Source organism: Mauremys mutica, chromosome 6 (genome assembly GCF_020497125.1).
Source record: "Mauremys mutica isolate MM-2020 ecotype Southern chromosome 6, ASM2049712v1, whole genome shotgun sequence".
NCBI lineage: Eukaryota > Metazoa > Chordata > Testudines > Geoemydidae > Mauremys > Mauremys mutica.
The window spans coordinates 1,266,944-1,294,787 of NC_059077.1; the positions used below are offsets into that span (position 1 = coordinate 1,266,944).

Genomic DNA, 27,844 nt, shown 5'->3' on the forward strand with positions numbered 1-27,844 from the left:
AGCCACATCACCAGGACAGAACCGGGTCCCGGCAGGCCGGCGAGGTGTGGGCTGGCTCCGGGCCCTGCTCAACGCAGGCCGTGGGGGGGAGCCGGAGCCGCGCAGGGGGTCGTGTCCATCGTCCCGTCTGCCCAGCACTAGGACTGTGCCTCCGGCAGCTGGAGGCTGGGCTCGGGCGGGCGCTTGTCCTGGCAGAGGAGGCTCTTGGCCTCGCAGGTGAGGTGCTGGTAGCGGGGCGGGCTGGGTGCGGGCCGATGGCAGACGGAGGCGAAGCTGAAGCTGAAGGGGCCCAGGCAGCAGCCGGGGCAGGCCAGCACCTCGTCCTGCTCCAGCCCGGCGCTGGAGGCGTGCCGGGGCAGCGCGCTCGAGTGCTCCGTCCGCTCCCAGGCCCCCGTGCGGGGGATGCTGAGCTCCGAGAAGCCGCGCTCCGGGCAGCGGCCCCAGCCGGGCGGGGCGCTCACCACCACGCCGTTGTTGTTGAGGGGCAGGCCGGTGGGGGGCCCCGGCGGCCAGGCCTGGGCGCCCGACACCGACGTGCTGATGAAGGTGCTGTGGGTGAGCGGGGCGGGCGCCGGCTCCGGCTCGGGGCTGTCGGGGCTGCAGTCCATCTGCTCCACCGCGGGGGGGCTGGGAAGGGGCGAGCGCCCTGCCACCTCCCCTGCCGCCCCCCAGCTCGGAGCGGGGAAGGGGCCGTGAGGCTGGGGGCCCTCCCCACACGCTGGGGACTCCTCCCGGCAGCAGGCGCGGGCCGGCTCCCCCCGCAGAGCCAGGCTCCCCCGGCGGGCCGGCTCGGGGGACGCGGGCAGCGAGCGGCACTTGCGGGTCAGCCCCAGGGGGGCGGAGAAGTCGCACTGCGCCTCCACCACGGGCTCGGGCGTGATGGGCGTGCCCAGCTGGTAGGGGGCGGGCGGCGGCAGCGTGAAGGTCAGCGAGATGACCGACTTGCTGGGTGTGTCGAAGAGCTTGATCTTCCCGCCCTTCAGGTCCTCGCGCTGGGAGAAGGGATTGAGACGGGGTGGCGGCGGCGGCGGCTCCTTGGGGCGGGCGCCTGCGCCGGGCTCCTGGGGCGGCAGCAGGGCCGGGGACCTGGGCGGGAACAGGTCCGAGCGGCTGCGGGCGAGGCGGGGGTCGGGCTGGAGGTCACGCGGCGACGGCTGCTCAGGGAGCGCGGAGTCGCTGGCTGCCTCGCCTGGCACAACACAGACAGCGGGTTAGCGGCCCCCAGGCTGGGCCAGCCCACGGCCTCCAGCCCCCCCAGCCCATTTGGAGAGCGCCTGGCGCAGCGCGCGGCCAGGGGCTCTGGGCACCGGGCGGGAGAACCCCCTGAGCACCCTGCTGCCAGGCCGTCTGCGTCCCGCCAGCCCCATCACCCCCCTCGCGCCCCGCAGTGGGGCTGGCAATGGGGCTGTGGGACCTCCCCATTAGTTCAGTGGGGTGAGAGACGGGTCACGTACCCCTCCCGCGGGGGGACGACCAGCAGGCCACCCACGGACCCCTTTGCTGCAGCGCTGTCCGGGGACAGCCTCAGCGGCCGCAGCGCCCAGCTCTGGCCACATGGGGGCAGCACATGCCCAAGCGGTCCCTTCAGCACCCGCAGTGCCCAGCCCAGTGCCAAGTGGGTCCCCGGGGGGGCCCTGGGAGGCGGGGGGCGGGAGGCAGCAGGACGGACAGGCCCGGGGGCGGGGCAGTCACGGTACCATTCAGCGTGGCCGGGGTCCCGGGCAAGGGCACACTCTCCCCATCACTCTGCGGGTCGGCGCCGGTGCCCCCCACTCCCAGCTGGGGCTGCAGGATGCCCTCCAGGCGCTGCGTGATCTCCACGAAGGCGGGTCGGGCCGTCGGCTCCATCTGGGTGGGGGAGTCACCATGTCACCAATGGCCACGGGGCACCAACTCTCACCCACCTGCCCGGCTTCACCAGGGCCCCCCACCCCGCGGGACTCGGGAGGGATTGCTGGGCAGGAGACGGGGGCAGCGTCCCTCCCCCAGAGCAGGGGGCAGCTCGGTTGTCCCGCATGCTGGGGGCGAGGGAGGGGAGGACAGGCACGGATCCCAGTGGCTCTGTGGTGCCAGGAGCCCCCCATTCGGGGACAGGCTGGCGGGGGGCAGGCCTCGGCACCAGGAATCAATCACCCGGCTGCCCCGTGTCTCGGTGTCTGGTGCGGGGGGCAGGCCCAGGGACCCTGCCCGGGGGACGGAAGGGAAGAGGGGGACACGCACCCTGCAGCAGTGGAAGGCCAGCTGGAGGAAGGCCGCAGGACAGTCGTCCCCCACCATGTTGCAGAAAGCGGCGACGTCCAGCCCAAAATCCTGCCCGGGGAGACGACGGGAGGTCAGCGACCGAGCCTGAATCATGGGGCCCAGGACAGGCGTCCGCTACCCCTCCCCGGAGCCCCAGCGCCCCCTGCATCGAGCTCCTGCCCCAGACGGCACCCGACGGGGATCCCAGCCACAGGTGTCACCAACCACTGGGGGCAGGAAGTGCCCCAAAGCCCTGCCCCACACAGGACCGTCCCTGGAGCCGGGGAGCAGGGCCCCATGGCTCCGGGGGGCAGGGGGAGGGGATTTGCAGGCCTCTGCACCCCTGCCATGCACACACCCACCACACACACCCCTGCCACGCTCCGCCTCGCCCCCGGCCCACACCTAACCCCGAGGACAGGCCCTCGCCCCCCGGCGGCCCGGCCGAGCGTTACCTCGGTGCGGGGCAGGTAGTCCGGGTCGGCGGGGACCCGCGCGATGGTCTCGCACAGGATGATGCCGTAGGCGAAGACGTCGGCCTGCAGAGAGGAGTGGGAGGGGAGGGTGTGTCAGCGGTGCTGAGGGGAACCCGACGGCCCTTCCGCCCGGCACGCACGAGCCAGGACATCCCCACAGCTCCCGCCGGGCCCACGGCCCAGCCGGACAGCGCGGCACATCACGGCTTCGGCAGCCCCGGCCTCTCCCGCAGGGGGCGCTATGCGGGGCGGGGTGGGGCGCTGGCTGGAGTGGGGCTCCCGGCTACCCCAGCCCTGGCCTCTCCCAGCAGGGGGTGCTATGGGGGGCGGGGTGGGGCGCTGCCTAGGGGGGCTCCCGGCTAGCCCAGTCCTGGCCTCTCCCGCAGGGGGTGCTATGGGGGGCGGGGTGGGGCGCTGGCTGGAGTGGGGCTCCCGGCTACCCCAGCCCTGGCCTCTCCCAGCAGGGGGCGCTATGGGGGGCGGGGTGGGGCGCTGCCTAGGGGGGCTCCCGGCTAGCCCAGTCCTGGCCTCTCCCAGCAGGGGGATGTGGGGGGGGGCACTGGCCGGGGGAGTGACAGGTTCGGGACGCTCTCCAGGAAACGCTGGAAGGAGAGTGTCAGTGACCACACAGCCCCCTCGCCCCCCCACCCCCTAACACCCCCCCCACGCTCCCCTATGTCCCACCACTCCCCCCCGCACCCTGCCGGCCCCCTTGCCCCCCAATGCCCTGCCACCCCCAGCACCCCCTATGTTTCACTGCTCCCCCCTGCACCCTGCCAGCCCCTCGTTCCCCCTGCCCTGTCACTGCCCATCCCCCCATGTCCCACTGCCCCTCATTCCCCCCACATCCTGCCCCCCATCTCCTCCCACAAACCCTGCTGGCCCCTTCACACACCCCACCCCGCTGCCTCCCAGCACCTCCCCCCCGCCGACCCCCAGGGCCCACCATCACACACACATCCCCCCCGCCCCTGCCCCAGGCTGGCACTGCCCCTGGGAATGGCCAAGCCCGGGCGTGGCAGAGGCAACCAGCCCCCGGTGCCCAGCGCAGCGTTACCTTCTCGTTGTACAGCTCCCCACGCAGCACCTCCGGGGCCATCCAGTACGGCGAGCCCACCACGGCCAGCGGCTCCTTCTGAGCGTCCTCGCTGGGGGCAGAGCCGCAGGGTTAGCCCGGCCCCCTGCCCAGCCGGGCAACCCCAACCCCTGCGGGTCCCTGCCCGAAGCCGGGGCAAGCCCCAGCCCCCCCCATCTCCTGCCCCAGCCGGGACAACCCCCAGCACCCCAATCCCCGCCTGCAGCCGGGGCAACCCCCATTCCCATGGGTCCCTACCCCAAGCCAGGGGCAGCTCACAGCCCTCCCCAACCCCCCTCCAGCCAGGGGCAACCCACAGCCCACCCCAGCTGCCCCCAATCTCCCTCCCCCAGCCAGCTCTGACCTCCAGGAGGGGGTGGGTGACTGCTGGCCCCGCTGTTGGGGTGACGTGCCCCACTCCGGGGTGGGGGCCGCTCCCCACTCACCTGTAGGTGGGAATCTTCTCCGCCAGGCCGAAGTCGCCCACCACGGCCGTGTAGCCGTTGTCCTGACTCTTCACCAGGCAGTTCTGAGAGCGAGGAGAGGAGACGTCACGCCGCCCGCCCCGCCTGGCACCTGCCCCATGGCGCACTGCCCCCCAAAGCAATCGAGAGGGCCGCGGGCAGGGCCATTCCCACCCTGCTGTCCTGGGAGAGGGCAGCGAGCAGCCGAGGGAGCGCAGGGGATCCAGCCAGGCCCTCTCCGCGTGTGAGCAAGTTGGGGATTTGTAGTGTTTTACATTAATAGCGTGTGTGCCTCAGTTTCCCGGTGTGCGGCATGTTTAACAAGGTGCTGGGAGAGGGTCTGCTGCTGCAGGGGGCCAGGTGTGACCTCGCCTGGCTGCCGGGACCCCCGGGCAACGGCCTGGAGATGGGGAACCCTAACAACTGGTGACCCGGCGACCCGGGGTCCCAGCTCAGGACTCACAGCCAGTTCTGGCCAGTGGGGGACAATGGGCTGCGGGGAGAGGGGCCTGGTGACCTGACCAGCCGGCTCCAGCCAGGGGGGTGCAAAGGGCGGAGGAGAGGAGAGGGGAGGGGCCCCAGTGACCTGTTTACCTGGAAATGAAGACCAAGGCCAGGGGAGGAGCTGTGGGGGAGATGACACAGGATGCCTTGGCTGGAATGGGGGTCTCTGGGCTGGGAGGGAAGAGCAGCCAGAGCCCCCCGGAGGCTGGACACACCTAGATGTGCTGTGCCGAGGCCCGGAGAGTTTCCTGCGCTGGGGGCAGACGCTCAGTAACCCCCCCTGTGTTACGCTGGCTGAGTCGCTCCGGGCTAGAGATCGGGGTTGCGTTGCTCCGGCTGGGAGAGGAGGCCCCGGGGGTCCAGAGCGAGGGGAGGCCCTGAGGGGGCCCACGGCAGAGAGGTGCCGAGGCTCAGAGAGGTGCGGCTCCGTAGGGGGGCGGGAGCCTGTGACAACGAGCCCTTCACGCCGTCCCGTCGAGGCAGCCCCCGGCGGCAGAGCCAGGCTGGGGCTCAGCACCCTGCCAGCCCCGGCGCGTCCCAGGGGCCGGGCAATGGCTGGGCTGGCTCCCGCGAGACCCCGCGCCGTGGGCGGGCCGGGGAGGGGTCTGTCAGCTGCGGGGAGGGGCACTGCCCACCTTGGAGGTGAGGTCGCGGTGGAAGATGCCCTTGGAGTGCAGGTAGCGCAGGCCGCGGGCCATGTCCAGGGCCAGCCGGACGCGCACGGCCCAGGAGAGCGGCACTGGGCTGTCCAGCAGCTGCTCCAGGTTCCCGCCGTTGATGTACTGCCAGGGAGAGGGGACGGGCAGCGGGCGGTCAGCCCCCGGCATCCCCGTGGGGCTGGTCCCCCACCTTGCCCTGCCCTGCCCTGCCCGCCTCCCCCCGATCATGGGGCCGGTTCCCCCGCCTTGCCCTGCCCTGCCCTGCCCTGCCCGCCTCCCACATCAGGCCGGTCCCCCGTCCCCCTGCCCGCCTCCCCACCGCCTCCCCCATGAGGCCCGTCCCCCCACCTTGCCCTGCCTGCCTCCCCAGTCGGGCCGGTCCCCCGTCCTCCTGCCCTGCCTGCCTCCCCACCGCCTCCCCCATGGGGCCCGTCCCCCATCCTCCTGCCTTGCCCTGGCTGTCTCCCCACCAGCCCCAGCCCAGGTGCATGGGCCCCAGCGCAGCACCCCAGGGCCCCCGGGCGACCCCCTCGTACCTCTGTGAGCGCGTGCAGCTGCCCCTGGTGCACACAGACCCCCATGAACCTGAGACACAGAGGGGAGCGGGTTAGACCAGCAGCGCCGGGGACCTGACCCCCGGACGGGCCAGATCCCCCCGCGGAGAAGTGAGAGAATCCAGGCGGAGAAGGGACCAGCGCCCTCTGCCCAGCACATGCCAATCCGGGGCAGGGACCTCACCCCCCAGCCAGCGCCGGCTTCCCCACGGCCTGGGCAGAGGCAGAGCCAGGGCCTCCGCGAGGGCCACCGAGCCAGGCCGGGCCAGGAAGGACTCGCTCGGCTGGGAGCAGGGGTCGCAGACGCCGGCTGCCCCCCTCCGCGGAGGAGGACAGGGGCCACCTGGTGGCAGGGGCGTCGGGGGGGTGTGTGTCACTGTGGGCCCCTCACCTGAGGATGTTGGGGTGCGAGAGGCGGTTCATGAGCTGCACCTCCCGCAGCATGTTCCCCCGGTTGCTCATCAGCTTGTTCATCTTCAGCACCATGATCTGGCCGGACTGGCGGTGCCGCACCTGGCGGAGCAGAGAACATGGAGCAATGGGCTCAAGTTGCAGTGGGGGAGGTTTAGGTTGGGTATCAGGAAACACTATTTCACTAGGCGGGTGGTGAAGCACTGGGATGGGTTCCCTAGGGAGGTGGTGGAATCTCCTTCCTTAGAGGTTTTTAAGGTCAGGCTTGACAAAGCCCTGGCTGGGATGATTTAGTTGGGTTTGGTCCTGCTTTGAGCAGGGGGTTGGACTAGATACCGCCTGAGGTCCCTTCCAGCCTTCTATGATTGTAAGGGTGGGACACAGCATGGCCTAGTGGGCAGAGCACAGGACTGGGAGCCAGGACCCTGAGTGCTGAGATGGACCTGCTGGGTCCCACCCTGCCAGGAGCCTGTTTCCCCACGTGAAGAGGAGAGGAAGGTCTGCAGGCGCCCTGCGGATGGCCGGCTCTGGGCACGTCAGTGCCACTGTATTAACAAGGCCCCTTAGCAGAGGCTGAACGGCCCCTGGAGCCCGGCAAGGCCCCCGGGGGAAGGAGCCGGGAGCTCAGCACTCGGAGACTGACCAGAACCACCGTCCCAAAGCGCAGCATCGGCCCCGAGCCTGCAGGCTCAGCCCCAGGCCCCAGCAGAGCCGGGAGTCCTGCCTGGGTGAGCCGCAGGGAGCGGGGACTCGGCGCCCAGCCCTGCCAGCCGCAGCAGCGCGGGATATTTAGCCTGCTCCGAGCAGAGACCACCACGTGACCTGCGTTACTGGGGCTGCTCCAGGGATGCCAGAGGGGAGGTGGCTGCCGGGGTCCGTCCTCCCAGTACACACGGAGCCCCCGTCTCTCGCACTCAGACCCTGTCGCACGCACACACATGGAGCCCCCGTCTCTCGCACTCAGACCCCACCACATGCACACATGGAGCCCCCGTCTCTCGCACTCAGATCCAACCACATGCACACACGGAGCCCCCGTCTCTCGCACTCAGACCCTGTCGCACGCACACACATGGAGCCCCCGTCTCTCGCACTCAGATCCCACCACATGCACACATGGAGCCCCTGTCTCTCGCACACAGACCCCGCTGCACTCACACACAACTGGCAATTGCATGCACACAGAGACACCATCTCTCGCACACAGACCCCGCCGCATGCACACATGGCTGGCACATGTGCATACACAGAGCCCCCATCTCTTGCACACAGACCCCGCTGCGCGCACACACAGCTGGCACACACACACACACACACACACACAGAGCCCCCATCTCTTGCACACAGACCCCACAGCACACACACACAGCTGGCACACACATGCACACAGAACCCCCGTCTCTCGCACAGAGACCTCGCCCCACACACACACAGAACCCAGCACATGCACACACAGCTGACACAAACATGCATATGGAGTCCCCACTGCTATGCACACACGGCTCACAGATGCACCCACACAGAGCCCCCGTCTCTCGCACACAGACCCCGCCACACGCACACACGGCTGACACACACACATCACACACAGACCCCCACTGCCACACAAACCCAGCTGGCACACACATGCACACAGAGTCCCCACCTGCCACACACACACGGCTGACACCCACACCCACACACAGACACAGACCCCCACCTGCCACACACACACGGCTGACACACACACACGCACGCACAGAGCCCCCTCCACCACACAGGCTCAGACTCTGCCCCAGGGGTTCCAGTTCCCTGGGGGGTCCCTGGCTCTGGGGGTGCTGGGAAGAACAAGGGGCCTCGCCCCATTTCCAGAGAGCAGTGCAAAGCCCTCCCTCCCCCCAGCCCAGCTGCCTGCCAGGGGGCCCAGCAGCTGACGGAGGCGCCCCCGCCCCAGGGAGCCGCAGGCGGCTCAGGCATTCCTCAGCGCTGCTGTCAGCTCCCCTCTCCTGCCCTTTTTAGTCAATGCTGCTCTGAGTCGCTGGGCTGTGCCAGGCCCGGCCCGCCCCCAGCCAGGCTGCCCCCGTGCCGGGCTCTAGGCAGAGTCTGCCTCCCCCAGTCAGTACCGCAGGGCGGGGGAGCTGGCTGGGGGGCAGATACAGACAGGCCCTGGCCAGTTCCCAAGGGAGGGGCAGGAAGGGGGCAGGCCCCTCGCAGCACACAGCTTTCCGCCTCCCTTGCTGTCCTGAGCAGTTGTGCGGCGTGGCTGTGAGCTGTTAGCGAGCCGCCAGGCCTGCCCCAGAGGTGGCTGCATGCCAGTGCTGGGCAAGGGCGCCCCACACACAGTGTGTGCAGCACTTTGGGTGAATGGGGCCACACCGTGAACCTGCCCCCTCCCTCCCGGGCTGGGGGGACTGGGAGCTGCCGTGCCTGGCCCAGGTGGGGCTCCAGGAGGCGCTGGGCCCAGGCAGACTAGGTACCCCCCCCCCCAGCCGCCGAGCGGGACAGGCGTCTGTGGCCGTGCTCGTGGTGCACGGGGCCTAGGGTAGACGCACCCTCCCCACGGCACCCTGTGCTCAGCCCCACGGCTTTGGGGGGGCAGATTCAGGCTACAGTCAGAGCACACACCCTCCCCAGGCTGGCACCCCGTGTCCCAAGGCCGGGTGTCTCCCCGGGCCCCCATGGCCTCGCCTGCCTCTCCCAGGCCCTGCATTATTCAGCAGCCCCTCGGCCTGGGCGCTCGTGTTTCACCAGTGTCGCCTTCCCAGCCAGCTCCCGGCACCTGTGCCACCAAGGGGCCCGGGTGCTAAGGGCAGCGACCCCCTAGGGCGATGCCCCCTCCACAGCTCCCTGCTTAGCGCCCACTCGCCCACGCTCCGCTGGAGCTCCCTGGCCCCAGGGGAGCGGCCAGACAGAGACCCAGGCCTGGCCCAAGGGGATCTCGCCAGCTCAGAGCACCAGGCCTGGCCCCTCCCAGGGCTTGCCCTGCGGTGTGCACCACAGCCCTAGTCTGGGCTGCTTCCAGCCGGTTCCGTAAGGACCTGATTCATTGCACCCCGACAGCAGGCAACACCCCACCCCCTGTGTCCCCTGTGCTGGGCCAGGGGCAGCGTTAACCCTTTTGTGCCCACTGAGTAACAATACAATGTAGAGAGGGAAACTGAGGCACACATCAGCTTTATAAAAATACTCAAGAAAATTTTCACTTCATCACATCTCTTCCTCCACAGCACAACCCTGGACCACAGACCCTGGGTGCACCACTGCCCCTGCGCCCCCCCACCCCACAGTCACACCATGCCGTGAGGTCACAAAGGGATCTCACTCAACTGTGTAACTGCACAACAAAATGGCAGATGAAATTCAATGTCGATAAATGCAAAGTAATGCACATTGGAAACCATAATCCCAACTATACATATAAAATGATGGGGTCTAAATCAGCTGTTACCACTCAAGAAAGAGATTTTGGAGTCACTGTAGATAGTTCTCTGAAAACATCCACTCAATGTACAGCGACAGTCAAAAAAGGGAACAGAATGTTGGGCATCAATAAGAAAGGGAGAGATAATTAGACGGAAAATATCATATTGTCTCTATATAAATCCATGGTATGTGCACAGCTTGAATACTGCGTGCAGATGTGGTTGCCCCATCTCAAAAAAGATCTATTGGAATTGGAAAAGGTTCAGAAAAGGGCAACAAAAATGATTAGGGGTATGGAACAGCTTCCATTTGAGGAGAGACTAATAAGACTGGGACTTTTCAGCTTGGAAAAGAGGCGACTAAGGGGGGATATGACAGAGGACTATAAAATGATGACTGTTGGGGAAGAAGTGAGTGAGGAAGTGTTATTTACTCCTTCACATAACACAGGAACTAGGGGTCACCAAATGAAATTAATAGGAAGTAAGTTCAAAACAAACAACAGGAAGTATTTCTTCACACAACGCACAGTCATCCTGCGGAACTCCTCGCCAGGGGATGTTGTGAAGGCCAAAATATAACTCTAAGTATAAACTAGCTCAGTTCCTGGAGGACAGGTCCATCAATGGCTATTAGCCAAGATGGTCAGGGACACAACCCCATGCTCTGAGTGTCCCTAAACGTCTGACTGCCAGTAGCTGGGACTGGAGGACTGGGGATGGAGCACTTGATAAATTGCCCTGTTCTGTTCATTCCCTCTGGGGCACCTGGCAGAGTCAGGCCGCTGGGTTAGATAGCATCCGGCTCTGACCCCAGCCATATCTGGCAGCGTCCTGCCCTGCCCGTCTCTCCCCACGCTGAGCTGGGCTCCCAGCCACCACAGGGCCCAGCTCTGCTCTGCTGTGCCAGTGAGGCCAGGCCGTGAGCTGCTCCCTTGGCCACAGCATCAGGCAGGTCACGGAGCTCCCATGTGGAGCTGGGCAGGGGCATTCGTCTGCCCCCGCAGGCCCAGGGGTCTGGCTGCAGACAGGAAGGTGCCCTGAGCTTCACAGCCGGTCCCTAGTGTTGCAAGCGACCCGTCTTCTCCCTGCCAACCAAGCTGTTTGCATTTCCCGGACATCTCCACTCCCGGCCTGCTGGCTTGCTGGGTTCAGCCCCTGCGGGGGACTGAAACAGGGACTGAGTTTTGTCTTAGAGTGATCCAGTCATTCCCCAAATGGACGCCATAGCTGGTGCCCTGGATAACCCCAACGACCAGCCACCCCGACCCCTCCTGTGTCTGCCCAAGGATCAGAGCCATAGGCGGGGTGAGCGGCTTCATCCCTGGGACCTTCACCCAGGTCCCACAGCCCCTCAGCATTCGATGGGGTTGCACCACACAGGGTGTGACGAGGGGTCATAGAATCATAGACTCTCAGGGTTGGAAGGGACCTCAGGAGGTGTCTAGTCCAACCCCCTGCTCAAAGCAGGACCAACCCCAACTAAATCATCCCAGCCAGGGCTTTGTCAGGCCGGGCCTTAAAAACCTCTAAGGATGGAGATTCCACCACCTCCCTAGGGAACCCATTCCAGTGCTTCACCACCCTCCTAGGGAAATAGTGTTTCCTAATATCCATCCTAGACCTTCCCCACTGCAACTTGAGACCATTACTCCTTGTTCTGTCATCTGCCACCATTGAGAACAGCCGAGCTCCAGCCTCTTTGGAACCCCCCTTCAGGTAGTTGAAAGCAGCTATCAAATCCCCCCTCATTCTTCTCTTCTGCAGACTAAACAAGCCCAGTTCCCTCAGCTTTTCCTACTACGTCATGTGCCCCAGCCCACTAATCATTTTCATTATTCTCCACTGAACTCTCTCCAATTTGTCCACATCCCTTCTGTAGTGGGGGCCCCCAAACTGGACTCAATGTGGCCTCACCAGTGCCAAATAGAGGGGAATGGTCACGTCCCTCAATCTGCTGGCAATGCCCCTACCAACGCAGCCCAATATGCTGTTGGCCTTCTTGGCAACAAGGGCACACTGCTGACTCATATCCAGCTTCTCGTCCACTGTAATCCCCAGGTCCTTTTCTGCAGAACTGCTGCTTAGCCAATCGGTTCCCAGCCTGTAGCAATGCACGGGATTCTTCTGTCCTAAGTGCAGGGCTCTGCACTTGTCAAACCTCATCAGGTTTCTTTTGGTCCAATCCTCCAATTTGTCTAGGTCCCTCTGTATCCTATCCCTACCCTCCAGCATATCTACCTCTCCTCCCAGTTTAGTGTCATCCGCAAACTTGCTGAAGGTGCAGTCCACGCCATCCTCCAGATCATTAATGAAGATGTTGAACAAAACCGGCCCCAGGACTGACCCCTGGGGCACTCCGCTTGATACCGGCTGCCAACTAGACATCAAACCGTTGATCACTACCCGTTGAGCCCGACAATCTAGCCAGCCTTCTATCCACCTTATAGTCCAATCGTCCAGCCCATACTTCTTTAACTTGCCGGCAAGAATACTGTGATTGTATCAGAAGCTTTGCTAAAGTCAAGGAATAACACATCCACTGCTTTCCCCTTATCCACAGACCCAGTTATCTCCTCATAGAAGGCAATCAGGTTAGTCAGGCATGACTTGCCCTTGGTGAATCCATGTTGACTCTTCTGATCACCTTCCTCTCCTCCAAGTGCTCCATGATTTTGCCGGGGCCTGAGGTGAGGCTGACTGGTCTGATGTTCCCAGGGTTTGCTTTCTTCCCATTTTAAAATATGGGCACTACATTAGCCTTTTTCCAGTCATCCGGGACCTTCCCCGATCGCCACAAGTTTTCAAAGATAATGGCCAATGGCTCTGCAATCACACCAGCCAACTCCCTCAGCACCCTGGGAGCCATTCGATCCGGCCCCATGGACTCGTGCACGTCCAGCTTTTCTAAATAGTCCCCGACCTGTTCTTTCACCACTGAGGGCTGCTCACCTCCTCCCCATACTGTGCTGCCCAGTGCAGCTGGCTGGGAGCTGACCTTGTCTGTGAAGACAGAGGCAAAAAAAGCATTGAGTACACTAGCTTTCTCCACCTCTTCTGTCACTAGGTTGTCTCGCTGTCCCAGACTCTCCACCCCAACAATGTCTCCCCATTAACCACCCCCTTCCGCTCCCACTGGGGCTCAGATGTGTCTGAGCCCAGGAGAGTCCACTCAGTGGCATCTGTCACCCTCTGAGCCTGACCTACAGGCTGCCTTGGCTGGGCAGCGGACGAGTTAGCCCCTCCATGGCCATCTGCTCTCGTCAGACGCCCAGGGTCCCTCGACTGCTTCCACCTCACACCCCCAGCCGGGAAGATGCCGCCCAGAGCCCTGTGGAGAGGCGGGAAGCCCACATCCTTCCGAGGCGTTCGTCTCTAGGTGATTTGCTGTTGCCTTCTCAGCTCCCCACTGCTGTGGGGATTAAGGTGCAGACAGCTCGGTAACACTCGCACCTGTGTCTCAGCCTGCCCTGGGAGAGCACAGACCTTTTCTCCCCCGGGTAACAATGCAGCACATAGGGGAAACCGAGGCACATTCAGGCTTCATAAAAATATTACAAAATTTTCCCCCTTCGTCACAATGTCACACCCTGGGGCTTTTACACACCCCAAAATCTTTTCCTACGAGCCTCAGATGTGAGTTCAAACTTCAGCAGCAGCAGCGTTTCAGACTGTTCACGGTGCCTAGTATCAACTCCATCCACCTGGCTGTGCACCTCGATAGCTCTGGGGCCAAGCAAGGGGTGAGCCAGAGCCGGTCCGCAGGGCCAGCCAGGGTCAGATCACAGGCCTCCCCACAGGCAGCGAGGCAGGACTCGATAGCCTCTTCCTTTCAACTGAGACAACCTTTGGGATCTAGGCTGCCTGCAGAACTGGCATCCGCAGGGCCTTTCCCCACGTACCCTGCTGCTCCTGCACCTCTCCATCTCCAGTGCATGTTTCCGCTGCTTCCCACGGGCTGCTAGTCCCGGCTGGTCTAACTGAAGCTCCTTCACTTTCAGCTCCAGCTCCCAGCGCTTCAGATCTATTGATGGGATCCCAGGAGACCCTGCTGGACAGGAACCGGGGCTCGAGGATGCCCGGCTGCTCCTCCGTCGCTCTCGGACCCTCTTGGAAGCCACATGGCTCTGGACCCTGCTCCTTGCACCGATCACCCTTCTCCAGCCGTGCACTCTGCTGCGCCCATCGAACGTCCCAACGTTTAACCATCGCACAGGTTCGCGAGGTGCTTCTTCGGCAGGTGGTTACATGCCTTTTTCTTGCTGTTGCCTTTGACTAACCTTGTTACTACTGTTGCATGTCACTTACTGCAAAATACTACGGGTGCATTCAGCATCCCACAGCTCCCACCACCTGTCCCGGACCCACAGGATCGGTCCTACACTCCCAGCTCTGGAACGGTCTCTAGGAGGAACCCTTCAGTGTGTCAGATCCCTTAGAGGTCTCACTCCTCAGGGTCAGCCATGCGACCTCACCACCTCCTTAGGCTGGGCCTCTGGGTCTGCAGCCCCCTGCTCCACCCCGTGAGCTCTGCCCAGCGAGTCCCACTGAGACAGACCCTGGTGGAGACTTGTCCACTCTGCAGGGATTAATGCACCTCGCCCAGCATCTGCAGTGACACTCACCCAGCGCTGCCAGAACAGTCGGGTCTGTCCGTCACCTGGACACAGCACAGTGAGCCCTTAGGGTAGCCCAGAGAACTGACGGTTGGAGCATCCTCCAGTCTGGCCAGCCCAGAGCCCAGCCACGCTGTAGTGACTCCATGTTCAGGGTCTGGGTTTCTCGCCACCTGATCCCCTTGGTGAGTTCCCAGGTGAGAGCCCAGATTCCTCCCAGCAGCCAACCCCCATCCCCGACCTCAAACCTCGGCGCTTTGTTCTCGAGCTGGGGTCTGAGCTCTGCTTCCCCGCGGAGAGAGGGGAAATCCTCCCCATCCGGGTCCTGGGGGCCAGGTGTCACTGCCCTGGTGACCGGGTTCTCCACTGGCCGTGGGCTCCTCCATTGGTGCGGGGCAGCCTCGGCCAGTCCTTTCCAATGGCCCCTCCAGCTCAGAGAGCTCAGCGCCAGTCAGAGTGTGTCTCGGAGCTGCCTGAGAGCAAACAGCCCTTCCTGCCCCCGGCTCGTCGGTCTGGCCCAGTAGGGCCGTTCCCACGTTCGTCTGAAGGCCGGGCTCAGGGCCTGGTGCACCGGCAGGGACTAGGACGTCCGGCCCTGTGTTCTTATCTGGGATCTCGATTCGTTGGTGAAGGTGATTTAATCCCCTCAGGGTCCGTTAACGATTCTGGCCCCGCCGACCTGACTGGGGAGAGGCCTGGACGTGGCGAGGCAGAGACACCTGGATGCAGAAAGACACCCGGGGCTGCGGGCACAGGCGCTTTACACAGGAGAGCGACAGAGGGCGGGGACGGGGCTATGGCCCAGCTGCCCCCTTCCCACCATCCAGGGCACGGCAGCCGGAGGGAGCCCGTGGGCACAGCCTGGCACCCCGCGGGGTCTGGGCAGTCAGGCCGGAGCTGGAAGTGCCATGGAGCAGTGAGGGCATCCCCCCCAGCGCTCCCGACAGAGGGGCCCACAGACACTGCCCCACGCACGCACACACCCGTATACACACGCACGCACACACCCGTATACACACGCACGCACCCGTATATACACACGCACACACAAACCCGTATACACACGCACGCACACACCCGTATATACACACGCACGCACACACCCGTATACACACGCACGTGCACACCCGTATGTACACACGCACACACAAACCCGTATGTACACACGCACGCACGCGCCCTGGCCCGCTGTTCACGGCAGCGCACTCTGGGGGAGTCTGGGGACTGGGCTGCACGCCCAGGTGCCAGGCCTGCGAGAGCCCTGCTCACCGGCAGGGGACGCCCCAGCCCCCTGCACCCCGCCAGGAGCTGCAAGGCCCCCGCAGTGCGCAGCCAGCCGAGGTGCCAGCAGGCGAGAGGGGGCCCAGGCGCAGACGGGCCCAGGTGCCCCGATGCCCAGGGGACCCCGGCAGCCGGGGCAGGGAGCAGGATCCCACGCGGGTCGGGAAGGGCCCAGGGACAAGCGGGCAGCCTCCTGCCATGGGGGAGGGGGAGCTCCTCCGGCTCTGCTGGCTGGGAAGCCCCCGGCCTCATTCCCTCGAATAAGCCTCCTCCCTTGGTGATTGGCCAGGAGAGATGGGACTAATGCTGCCTAATGCCCTGGTACAGGGGCAGGGAGAGGGGGGGCGGCCCCCAAGCGCTGCAGGACTTGGGGGTGGGGCGCATGCGACAGGGGCCAGAGGAGACACTCCCCTTGCACTGGGGCAGGACCCCCGGGACCCCTGCTTATCTCGGGCCAGCCAGCCCAGGGCAGCAGGACAGAGCAGGCGTGTGGGGCCATCTCCAAGGGGTCAGCCAGCCGGGCACTGACCCCTCCCTGCCCCAACTTCCTCCCATGGGCCGGCCCAGCCCTGCCCCATCTCCTGCCAGGGTCACTCACCCCCAGGCCTGCCCCCTAAACCTTCCCAAATACCCTCCTCCGCACCCTGGGGGCCCATGGGGCAGGGAACAGGCAGGGGAGTCCCTGCCCCCCACTCCTCGCAGGTCACTGGATCCCTAACAGGATCCCACAGCGGGGGGGCGGCAGGGGAGGGGACACAGCGGGGGGCGGAGCACAGGCTGCCCTGCTCTGATGGCCAGGAGCCAGCCCCGGGGGCAGAGGCAGCAGAGCGCCCGGATTCCCACTGATTGGGCAGGGGGCTGCGTGGGACAGACAGAGCCTGCGCCCCCCACCCCACTCCACTGCCAGCACCCCAGCACCAAGGCACCCCCAGCCCGCTGAGAGCAGCTTCACCTGCCTCCTGGGCTCTAGCCGCCTCCCGGCAGCGCGCACCCCAACGCAGCCCTCCTCATAAGCCAGTATTCAAGGGATAATTCACTCCCGCCAGCCAACCCTAAATCCCCACCCGGGATCTGGTAATCCTCATGGAACGGTACAATAAAAACACTAGCCCAATCTTAACACCCCTAACAAGTACCAGTGTGTGTGTGTGGGGGGGGGGCAGGGACACCCCACGGAAATAACAAACCACGGGGAAACAGGGGTTAAAATAAAGGGTCCCTATGAAAACACCACCTGAAGCTGCAGCTGCCCACAATTACCATATCACTAAAAGTTTTGTTAAATCCACTCTTAATAAAAATAAAAATTGGTATAAACTAAACTCAAACGTGTCTAAATTGTCCCCCCTCCTCCCTTCCTATTGTAACGGCCTAAATCAAAGCACATCAACACTCCGATGGCCGAGCAGAACAAAATGTAGCAAACGCCATAGTAAAAACCGTGAAATGTAAAGCAAGAACTGGAAATCCTGGAGCCCTGGAGGTAATTACAACCGAGTCCCGCTCCTTGTCACAGCGGCGGGATCGTCCCACTCACAAGCAGGCAAACACTGCTGTGGATTTGGCACAAATAGGGCTAAACAACCTAAAAGCAACATAAAATCTGGGGCGGTGGCTAATCACCACCTCTTGGCTGCTGGATAAACAACAAATGAAATTAGGAAACAGAACTGCCTTGGGCATGGCAGGTACCAAACCGGGACAGTGACTCCCCCAGGGACAGAGACGGCCCCGGCCCTGCTCAGCCCTCCCAGCCAGGGGAGCAGGGCGGGCGGGACTCCCTGCAGACCCACCGACAGCTCCCCCAGCATGGAGAGGTACCAGCGGGGCCCCCATACGACGTGCGCACCCCCCCCAGTGCATGTTCCCTGGCCCCTCCCTCTGCTGGGACCTCCACCATGGCAACCCCCAGGCACCCCGTGAACCCACTGAGAGGAGGCAGCTCCTGCCCCTCCCCCTCCCACACTACAACACAGGAGTCCCCCCTCCACACCGCACCCCACGTCGGGCGCCTCTTCCCAGCCGGCTGCCTGAGGGGCTGCCCGAGTCCCACCCTGGGGAGACCAGCTCCCCCCCACATCCCCACTCCCTGCCCCCAGCACCCAGCGACCAGCTGGGCTCCCCAGGAACCCCTCTCCATGCAGCTCCCGCGTGCCCAGTGGCCTGGTGCCTGAGGCTGGACGGGCACATCACTACCGTCCCCTGCCCAGCGCCCCCAGCATGACCCCTACCCCCTGCCTGCGGGCGCCCCGGGCAGTGGTGACGGGGTTAAGGCTGCGTACGTGCAGCCAGCCTCCCACACACGGCTGCGGTCGCGGCTGGCGTCCTGCTCGGCTGTGCCGGGAGCGTGGGGCGTGGCCACGGCACCCCCGGGCCTGGGCTCAGCTCCAGGGAGCAGCCAGGGTTCGGGTGCCCCTAGTGGGGCTGCCTGACCCCCATTCCCTGCCCCTGCCACTGGCATCGGGGCACCTCCGCTGCCTGGCACCCACCTCAATTACGGCTCCAGCTGGGCCCCACAGCTGCTGGGCCCCCAAGCCGCTGCTCCCCAAGACCGTGGGGCACCTCACCCGCCAGGCCCCACCCCAGCATGGCACCCGGAGAGAGGAAACCCCAGGGCCATCTCTGGGTGCTGCAGCTCCAGCTCCCTCCCCCCACTTCCCCATGGGGGTGCGGTGGCCTGTGCAGAGAGGAGGCTCCCCCAGCTGCGTGCTCACTCCCCAGAGCGCAACACCAGGGAACAGGCAGGTTCTGCCAGCCCTGGCCAGGCACAACCAGGGTCTAATGCACCTCAGCCCCGGGACAGCCTCCGGCAGGGGCAGCCCCACGAGACGGGCGCTGCGGGCACAGCCCTTGCAGGCAGGCTGCCTGATCCCCTGCAGCCCAGAGCACGGGGGGACCAGAGATAAGCTACGCCACCCGCCCCCGCCTCCCCGTGCGCTGGCCCCGTGCCCTGGAATCCCGGCACATTCCCCAGAGCTGAGCTCAGCCGGGCAGCCGCACGCGGCCCGGCTCTGGGTGACGGGCAGGCGGCCTGCTCCTGCCCACCTCCCACAGGGCTGGACGGGCCCTTCTGCTCCTCCCTACGTGGCACCCGCCTGGCACCCAGTGCCCCCGGCCTGGCACCCCGTGACTCCCCCCCCGCCCTGGGGCCCTGCTGCTGCTCACAGCACTGGCCGCCACTATCAGCACTAAGACCCCAGCACCGGGCCCCTGGCACACGCTGGCTCCGAGATCCATCCCCCGCCACAGGCACCAGGGAGCTGAGCTGCCTCAGCAGCAGAGCTCAGAAATGATTAACGGGCACGTTACTGAGAGCGAGCAGACGGCACAGCCCCAGGGGCCACAGCCTGGCCCCCCTCCCCCACGGACCGGGCCCCGCCCCGAGAGAGCCCAGCAAGGTGCCACCCCAGCAGGGTTTAACAGCCCAGGCACGAGCCTGGGTCCATGCTCTGCCTCCCGCGCTGCGCCCTGGGCCTGTCCCTGCCTCAGCCCCTCCTCCGGCAAGACGGGACCGTCCTGCCCGCGGGCGCCGGGAGCAGGGGCGGCTCTACGTTTTTGGCTGCCCCAAGCAGTCATGCGCGGGAGGCGCCCCGGAGCCGCGGGAGCCGCGGACCTCCCGCGGGCATGACTGCGGAAGGTCCGCTGGTCGCGCGGCTCGGCTGGACCTCCCGCAGCTGCGGACGGTTCGCAGGTCCGGTGGCTCTGCTTGAGCTGCCGCAGGCATGCCTGCGGGAGGTCCAGCCGAGCCGCGGGACCAGCGAACCGTCTGCAGTCATGCCTGCGGGAGGGGTCCACTGGAGCCGCGGGACGAGCGCCCCCTCCGCAGTCATGCCTGCGGCAGGTCCGGTCGTCCCGGGGCTCCGGTGGACCTCCCGCAGGCATGACTGTGGCAGGTCTGCCGGCCCAGCCTGCCGCCCCCCCGGGAAAGGGCCGCCCCACGCGCGTGCTTGCCGCGCTGGGGTCTAGAGCCGGCCCTGGCCGGGAGACCCAGGAGACTGAGCACTGCTGACAGCAGGCGGTTCCAGGGGGCCTGCCCACTCGCCAGGGACGCACAGGGCGCTGCCAGGCACAGGGGGCAGGTCTCTGGGGGCCTGGTTCTCCGCCCCAGGCGGATTCCACCCGCTAGGACAGTCTGAGTGCGGGATCCCCATCAGCAGCTACAGCCTGCCCCTCCCCCGTCAGCCTTCTTCGCTCCCACGTCTCCGTGCCTGGGCCCGGCGGTGCCCTCCCATCCCCATGGGTACCAGCCGCTTGCCATGCTCCAGGTTAGCCTCCCTGGGCTCTGGCATTCAGCTCCTCCTCTGGGCACGGCCAGGCTCTGGGGGACCGGAACTCCCCCAGCTTCGCTGTGCCCTCCGGCCCTCGCTGGGTCCCAGGGCCTGGCCCATGGGGCTCTGCAACGTGGCAGGCAGCTGTTAGCTGCAGCATGGGCCTGTGGCTGCACAACCACCTGTCCCAGCATGCACAGCTCCTACCCCTAATGGCCAGGACTCCGTATGTGCTTTGGCACAGGGGCCAGCCTACACCTCTGGCTCTAGCCATATTACCAACATGGGCGAACCCCCCCTCCAGGTTCAGTGGCGATGCAATTCGGAATAAAAAAGCAATATCTAACAAATGGAGATAGGGGGAACAGAATGGGGAACGGGAATGGGGGCAAGCAGATTGTACTGATATAAATGAGAAGTTATACAGAATAGAAAATTGATAAAGGAAGCTAAAGACATCAGGGAAACTATCCATGGCTAGCTGGGCCAAGGACAATAAAAAGGAGAGGGTTTTTTTAGGTATGTCAGGAATAAAAGAAACCCTAACAATGGCATAGGCACATCACTAGATGGAGATGGCAAAGCTTTTCATAATGATGCAGAAAATGCAAAAGCATTCAAAAAACCTTTCTGTTCTGTATTTGGAAAGGAGCAGGATGACATACTCTTATCACACAAAAACGAAGTACTATCTAGTCCAATAGTAACTGAGGATGACGTTAGACAACATCTACTAGGGATAAATATTTTTAAATCAGCAGGTCTTGGTAACTAGCACCCAAGAGTCCTAAAAGAGTTGGCCTGCTAAGGATCATTTTTTAATAAACCCTGGAATACTGGGGAAAATCCAGAACACTGGAAAAGTGCTAATGTTGCATCAATATTAAAAAGATGAAGCAGGATGACCTGAGTAACACTAGGCTGGTTAGCCAGCCTGACATCAATCCCAGACAAAGTAACGGGATTCAAGTGACAAAGGACGGAAGGACAGGAAAATAGGTTTTATGGAAAACAGGTCTTGTCTAACCCATCTGATTTCATCCTTTGATGAGATTCCAAGTTGAGTTAAGGAAGGTAACGACGGCGCAGATGGAACAGACTGTTGGAAGGTGTGTGACGTTCTGGTTAAAAACGAGCACTGTACGGTATCAGTAAGGCACATGCTGAATAGCTTAAGGACTGGCTGATGATGGATCTCAAGAAGGGGTCTCTGATGGGGAATCACTGAACGGGGGTGTTTCTAGTGGGATTGGTTCTATGCCTGACACTAGTCACCGTAAGAGTGACTAGCCCGGCCAAGTGGCTAGAATACTGGACTAGCGCACAGGGCTGGGTCTCAGGAAACCTGGGCTCTATCCTGAGCTTGGCCGCTGGCCTGCTGGGTGACCTGGGACAAGTCGCTTCCCTGCCCTGCTGTGCCTCAATTTCTCCACCTGTAAAACCGGAGACTGATCCCGCCCTCCTTTGTGCAGCGCTTTGAGAGCTACTGAGGAAAAAGTCAGGGATTATTTTTGTCGTCAGCAGCCAGACGGGCGGTGCAGCAAGCAATGAGGACAGGGTGACACCCAGCATGATCTGGCTCACTCGCTAAGCTGGGCCCATTCAAACAACATGGGATTGAAACAGCCGAATGCAACCAGCGACTCGGAAAGGGATCCGGGGCTCCCATTGGGCAGGTAGCCGACCAAGCGCTCCCAGCGTGAGGCTGTGCTGCGAAGGGCTAACGTGACCCCGGGTGTATGAACAGGGGAGCGGGAGCAGGCGGGATGTTACCTCTGGCAGCCACAGTATTAAAAAGACGTTGAGAACTTGGAGAGGTGCAGAGACGAGAGAAAACGTATTCAAGGCCTGGTGAAAACGACGAGCGAGAGACCAAGAGCTGGAAGCTGAGGCCACAGAAATGCACCTTAGAAACAGGCCCCAAACGCGTGCCAGGGAGGTGGTTCCCGCGGGCACAGGCTGCCAAGGGGCTCTCCGGCTCGTGTCGCCGAGCCACACCGGGGCCCTTGGTCAAACCAGGGACTGGGCTCAGCACGGGGGTAACGGGCTGGGCTAAGCAGGACGTCAGGTCCCCGCTGGCCAGCGCCGCCGGATCCCACTGACACCTGCCTGGCCCTGGCTGGGCCCCCCAACCGCCCCAGGTACGGAGCCCACACACGCCTGTACCTGGGGGGCGCTGGCAGGGAGAGGTGCCCCCCGCACACAGCACAGGGCCCAGCCAGGCCACGGGGAGCACACGGCTCACGCACCGAGGCCCACGCCGAGGCCCTGCGCGACCAAAGCCAGGTGCTGGAGCAGCCTCCCCACCGCACAATGAACGGCGACCGGCCGCCATTCCCCGGCCCCCCAAACCCGAACCGTGCCCTTCCCCCACCACTGCCCACCCTAACCCCCAGCCCTTCCCCCGCCGCTGCCCACCCTAACCCCCTGCCCTTCCCCCGCCATTGCCCACCCTAACCCCCTGCCCTTCCCCGGCCCCCCCAACCCGAACCGTGCCCTTCCCCCGCCGCTGCCAACCTAACCCCCTGCCCTTCCCCCACCACTGCCAACCTAATCCCCTGCCCTTCCCCCGCCGCCCCAACCCCAACCGTGCCCTTCCCCCGCCGCTGCCAACCTAACCCCCTGCCCTTCCCCCACAGCCCCAACCCCAACTCTACCCTTCTCCTGCCGCTGCCCATCCAAACTCCCTGCCCTTCCCCCGCCGCCCCAACCGCACCCTTCCCCCGCCACTGCCCATCCTAACCCCCTGCCCTTCTCCCACCACTGCCAACCTAATCCCTTGCCCTTCCCCCGCCGCCGGCCACTCCCAACTGCACCCTTCCCCCACCATAGCCACCCTAACTCTCTGTCTTTCCCCCACCACCCCAACCGTGCCCTTCTCCCACTGCTGCCCATCCCAACATGCTGCTTTTCCCCTTCCACCGTCACCCCACCCCCACTCCGCTCTTCCCCTGCCACTACCCACCCCAACCCCTTTCCAGTGCCCGCTCCCTCCATGTCCCTGTGTGGGGAAATCACTAGTGGGGACAAACTCAGCCATGCAAATGGCTCCCCCTCGGGCTGGGGGCAGCACTGGCAAGGTGGGAGAGGCACCTGGTCTGGCCGAGCAGCTGGGGGCGCGGGGATCCCGCCGGCTGGGGGCGCAGGGGGTGCAATTGAATAGCTCATGGGGTTTATAGCTCATCTGAAATACGGCTACTGCTGCAGCACAATTCCTTCCTCCCTTCACCATGCTGGAGCCTGTACTGACTTGAGGGGAGAGCCACACCGCTCCCTGCAGCGCCACATCCCCAAGGGCAATACTGGGGTATCCCTGCAGACTTGGAAGAAAGAGCACCCCTTGGTGTGTCCTTAGCACCACTTACTGCAGCACCCTAGTACTGACCCGTACTTAACCTATGATCTGTGGTAGGCTCATCATCTCGGCTAACAGAGAGAGTGAAGGCCCTTTCGCTCCCAGAGATGATTGGTCCCAACTCCTTAGACAGGCCTAGGGTCCCCAGACTGCCAATGGAATCACTTTCTTTCACCCCACAAAATTCTCCAATTTATTGTTTGAAAAAAGGAAACAAAAATAATCTCTAAATTCCCATTTCTCTCTCTCAGGCCAACTCTCTGCGTTATTAATGCTGCTGGAAACATGAGCTGATGATTCCTCCACACACCCCTGTGGCATAGGTGAGTATTGTAGATAGCCTAATTTTGGCAATTAATTTGGCAATTGATCTTTTATTATTAGCAGGTCAGTATGCCCAGTGGTCTGTGATGGGATGTTAGATGGGATGGGATCTGAATTACTACAGAGAATCCTTTCCTGGGTGCTGGCTGGTGAGTCTTGCCCACATGCTCAGGGTTTAGCTGATCGCCATATTTGGGGTCGGGAAGGAATTTTCCTCCAGGGCAGATTGGCAGAGGCCCTGGAGGTTTTTCGCCTTCCTCTGCAGCATGGGGCAGGGGTCACTTGCTGGAGGATTCTCTGCAGCTTGAGGTCTTCAAACCACAATTTGAGGACCTCAATAACTCAGACATAGGTTAGGGGTTTGTTACAGGAGTGGGTGGGTGAGATTCTGTGGCCTGCATTGTGCAGGAGGTCAGACTAGATGATCATAATGGTCCCTTCTGACCTTAAAGTCTATGAGTCTATGAGGATCCCGCCGGCTGGGGGAGTGGGGCGCAGGGATCCTGCTGGCTGGGGGCACAGGGGGCACGAGGATCCTGCCGGCTGGGGGCGTGGGGCGCAGGGATCCCGCCGGCTGGGGGCGCGGGGGGTGCGAGGATCCTGCCGGCTGGGGGCACAGGGGGCGCGAGGATCCCACCGGCTGGGGGCGCGGGGGGTGCGGGGATCCCGCCAGGTGGGGGCGCGGGAGATGGGGATCCCGCCAGCTGGCAGGAGAGTCGTTCTTAGATGGAGCCGTATTCCCTGAGTGACCAACCGCCCGCCTGGCTGTATTAAATGCCACCCTTAGCCTGCCTGGGCCAGCCTCTCGTGGGGACGGCCAGCGTCACCCAGACAGCTGCCCCCAGGGCAGCCAGCCCTCCTGCTGGGCCCTAGGAGAGGGGCAGGGCCCTAGGAGAGGGGCAGGGCCCCCGGGCTTCCACCTCTGACAGCATCTCCCGGGGGGGGGGGGGGCAGCGTGCCAGACCCAGATCCCTGCAAACCAGACCAAGGTGCCCAGGCCACGGCGGGAGGTCAGGGCAGGGGGACCTTAAAGGGGCCCTTCCAGGCGTGGAGCTAGCGAGCTCAGCGGGACCCAGGCTGACCCTGTGCCCCCAGGAGTGCTGCGAATGGGGGGTGGAGCTCACACTGTCATGCTGGGCAGCACCCACAGGCACCCTGGGGTGCCCCTCTCAGCTCTGCTCCCCCCAGAAGGACACCGGGGATAAAGCCACACGGGGCCAGGCATGGGGGGTGGAGGGTTGTGGGCGCCTCAAACACCTCGCGCCTTACGCTGCCGAAACAGCCCGGGCGCCGGGGCACGCTCACACTCGCACGCACTGCTGAGGGAGGGGCAGAGAAGGAGCCTCCCCGCCCAGTGGCCCCTCCCCACACCACAACAGCTGCTGTGAAAACAAGCAGCACCCTATGGCGGTGAGACAGGCCGTGCTGAGAGCTCAGGACGGACCCCGCCGCCCCCTCCTCCAGAAACACCTTCGCTGGCAACAAACCGGTGCCGCAACCCGGCTGCCTGCAGCCCACGAACCCTGCGGCCCCTGGTGCAATGAGCCAACCCCACAGCCCACGAACCCGCGGCCCCGGCGCGATGGGCCGACCCTGCAGCCCACGAACCCGCGGCCCCTGGTGCAATGAGCCAACCCCACAGCCCACGAACCCTGCAGCCCCTGGTGCAATGAGCCAACCCCACAGCCCATGAACCCGCAGCCCCCCGGTTTGATGGGCCGACCCTGCAGCCCACGAACCCGCGGCCCCTGGTGCAATGAGCCAACCCCACAGCCCACGAACCCTGCAGCCCCTGGTGCGACGAGCCAACCCCACAGCCCACGAACCTGCAGCCCCTGGTGCGATGGGCCGACCCCGCAGCCCCTGGCGCGATGGGCCAACCCCACAGCCCACGAACCCTGCGGCCCCTCGTGCGATGAGCCAATCCTGCAGCCCACGAACCCAAGGCCCCGGCGCGATGGGCCGACCCTGCAGCCCACGAACCCGCAGCCCTTCGTGCGATGGGCCAACCCCACAGCCCCCGGTGCAATGGGCCAACCCTGCAGCCCACGAACCCGCAGACCCCAGCCCCATGGGCCAACCCCACAGCCCATGAACCCCGCAGCCCACGAACCTGCGGCCCCCAGCGTGATGGGCCGACCCTGCAGCCCAACCCACACACCTGCCCGATCCCCAAAGTGCCCGTCCCCGTCCCGCACTGCCCACCCCCACATGCCCATCCTGCCCTGCCTGTCCCCAGGAGCCCATCCCCATCCTGCGCGGCCCGGCCCCAGGTAACCATCCCCATGTGCCCATCCCCACATGCCATCCCGCGCTGCCCAGCCCCGGGTGCCCCGGCCCATCCCGCGCTGCCCGGCCCCATGTGCCCATCCCGCGCTGCCCGGCCCCATGTGCCCTGGCCCATCCCGCACTGCCCGTGCCCGGGTGCCCATCCCCGTACCGCGCTGCCCAGCCCCGGGTGCCCATCCCGCGCTGCCCGGGCCCGCACCTTGAAGACCTCGGAGAAGAAGCCGGCTCCGATCTTCTCGCAGTAGAAGTCGTCGATGCGGGCCAGGGTGGAGACAGCGCTGCGCAGGGCCCGGTACGAGGAGGGCCGGAGGCGCCCGCAGCCCGGCCAGGCGGCCGGGGGCTCCGCGTCACCCTCGTCCGGCCGGTCCCCCCGCAGCGAGAGCCCGGGCCGCCGGCTCAGCTTCTCCCCGGCCATGTCGGGCGCGCGGAGCACCCCCGGCGCCATTCACATCGTGCCCGGCTCGGCCCCTGCCCGGGCGCAGCGGGGGCCTTCGGGGGCCCCGGGGCCGGGGGGCTCCGGGCCGGGGGGGTTCCGGGGGGCTCGGCACCGGGCTCAGGGGCGGGGTGGCGAGGGGGGGGCCATGCCCTGGGGTGGGGCCGGGGGTGCAGCAGGCCCGGGGCAGTGGCCGCAGTGGGGCGGGGGATCTGGAGCAGGGCGCGCCGGCGGGGGGCAGCCCCGGGGCGCAGCGGGGATCGGGCTCGCCAGGGCCCGGCCGGGCTCGGCTCCGCCGCTCCGTGTCTCCGCGGCTCCGAGCGCGGCCCTGAGAGCGGAGCGGACCCGAGAGGCGGAGCCGGGGCGGGGCGAGCCCTTAACTCCTTGGGTACCAGCCGCCGCGGCCGCTCCTGCCGCGCTCCCCGGCTCCTGAACCCGCTCCCTCCCGGCTCCTGCCCCGTCCCCCGCGCCGCGCTCCCCCGGCTCCTGCCCCTTCCCCCTGCCCCGTCCATGGCTCCTGCCCCGCTCCCCGGTGCCTGCCCCGGCCCCCCAGCGCGCTCCCCCGGCTCCCTCCCGGCTCCTGCCCCCTCCGCTCCGGTCTAGCCTCTGACCTGACCAGCCGCCCGCCCTGCAAAGGGCCACACGGACGGGGCAGGGCACAGGCAACATCCCAGTGCCTGCCCGGGACCGGGCTCCCAGGGGCGTGTGGGGCCCTGCCCCCCAGTACACCTAGTGCCTGCCCGGGACGGGTCCCATGTGTTTAATGTTTAGCTATTAAGATAGAAAATGCCATAAAGCCCCTGTTCCCTGCTGCCCCATCCCCCAAAGTTACATTCGAATGGAAAAGGCAACAGAAATGGCTCTTCGGCGTGGGGGTGTCTCCACTACAAGCCTGCAGGGGTGGCTCTAGGAATTTGGCCGCCCCAAGCAGTCATGCCTGCGGGAGGTCCGCCGGACCCGCCTGCCGCCCTCCCGGCAAAATGCCGCCCCAAGCGTGCGCTTGGCGCGCTGGGGTCTGGAGCCGGCCCTGCAAGCCTGGATGGGTCTTAGACCTGCCCTTCGGTCCCAGCCCCCCAAACCCATCCGCCAGCCCCCGCCACATCCCGTCGGCCTTGCTCCATAGAATCTCAGAGTTGGAAGGGACCTCAGGAGGTGTCTAGTCCAACCCCCCTGCTCAAAGCAGGACCAATCCCCAACTAAATCATCCCAGCCAGGGCTTTGTCAAGCCGGGCCTTAAAAACCTCTAAGGAAGGAGATTCCAGCACCTCCCTAGGGAACCCATTCCAGTGCTTCACCACCCTCCTAGGGAAATAGTGTTTCCTAATATCCAACCTAGACCTCCCCCACTGCAACTTGAGACCGTTACTCCTTGTTCTGTCATCTGCCACCACTGAGAACAGCCTAGATCCATCCTCTTTGGAACCCCCTTTCAGGTAGTTGAAAGCAGCTATCAAATCCCCCCTCATTCTTCTCTTCTGAAGACTAAACAATCC

At 64.6% G+C, this 27,844-nt stretch overlaps 1 protein-coding gene across 1 annotated transcript; it reads right to left on the reverse strand.

Moving 5' to 3' along the window:
- TESK1 (testis associated actin remodelling kinase 1) lies at window positions 1-26,426 on the reverse strand. Its single transcript, XM_045021733.1, has 10 exons — window positions 26,118-26,426; window positions 6,365-6,486; window positions 5,956-6,004; window positions 5,396-5,542; window positions 4,239-4,321; window positions 3,775-3,865; window positions 2,697-2,780; window positions 2,221-2,310; window positions 1,698-1,848; window positions 1-1,189 (listed from the first exon to the last, which is right to left on the reverse strand). The coding sequence occupies exons 1-10, from the start codon at window positions 26,361-26,363 to the stop codon at window positions 138-140; spliced, it is 2,115 nt and encodes a 704-aa protein (XP_044877668.1). The 5' UTR covers window positions 26,364-26,426; the 3' UTR covers window positions 1-137.
- Window positions 26,427-27,844: the final 1,418 nt, after the last annotated feature.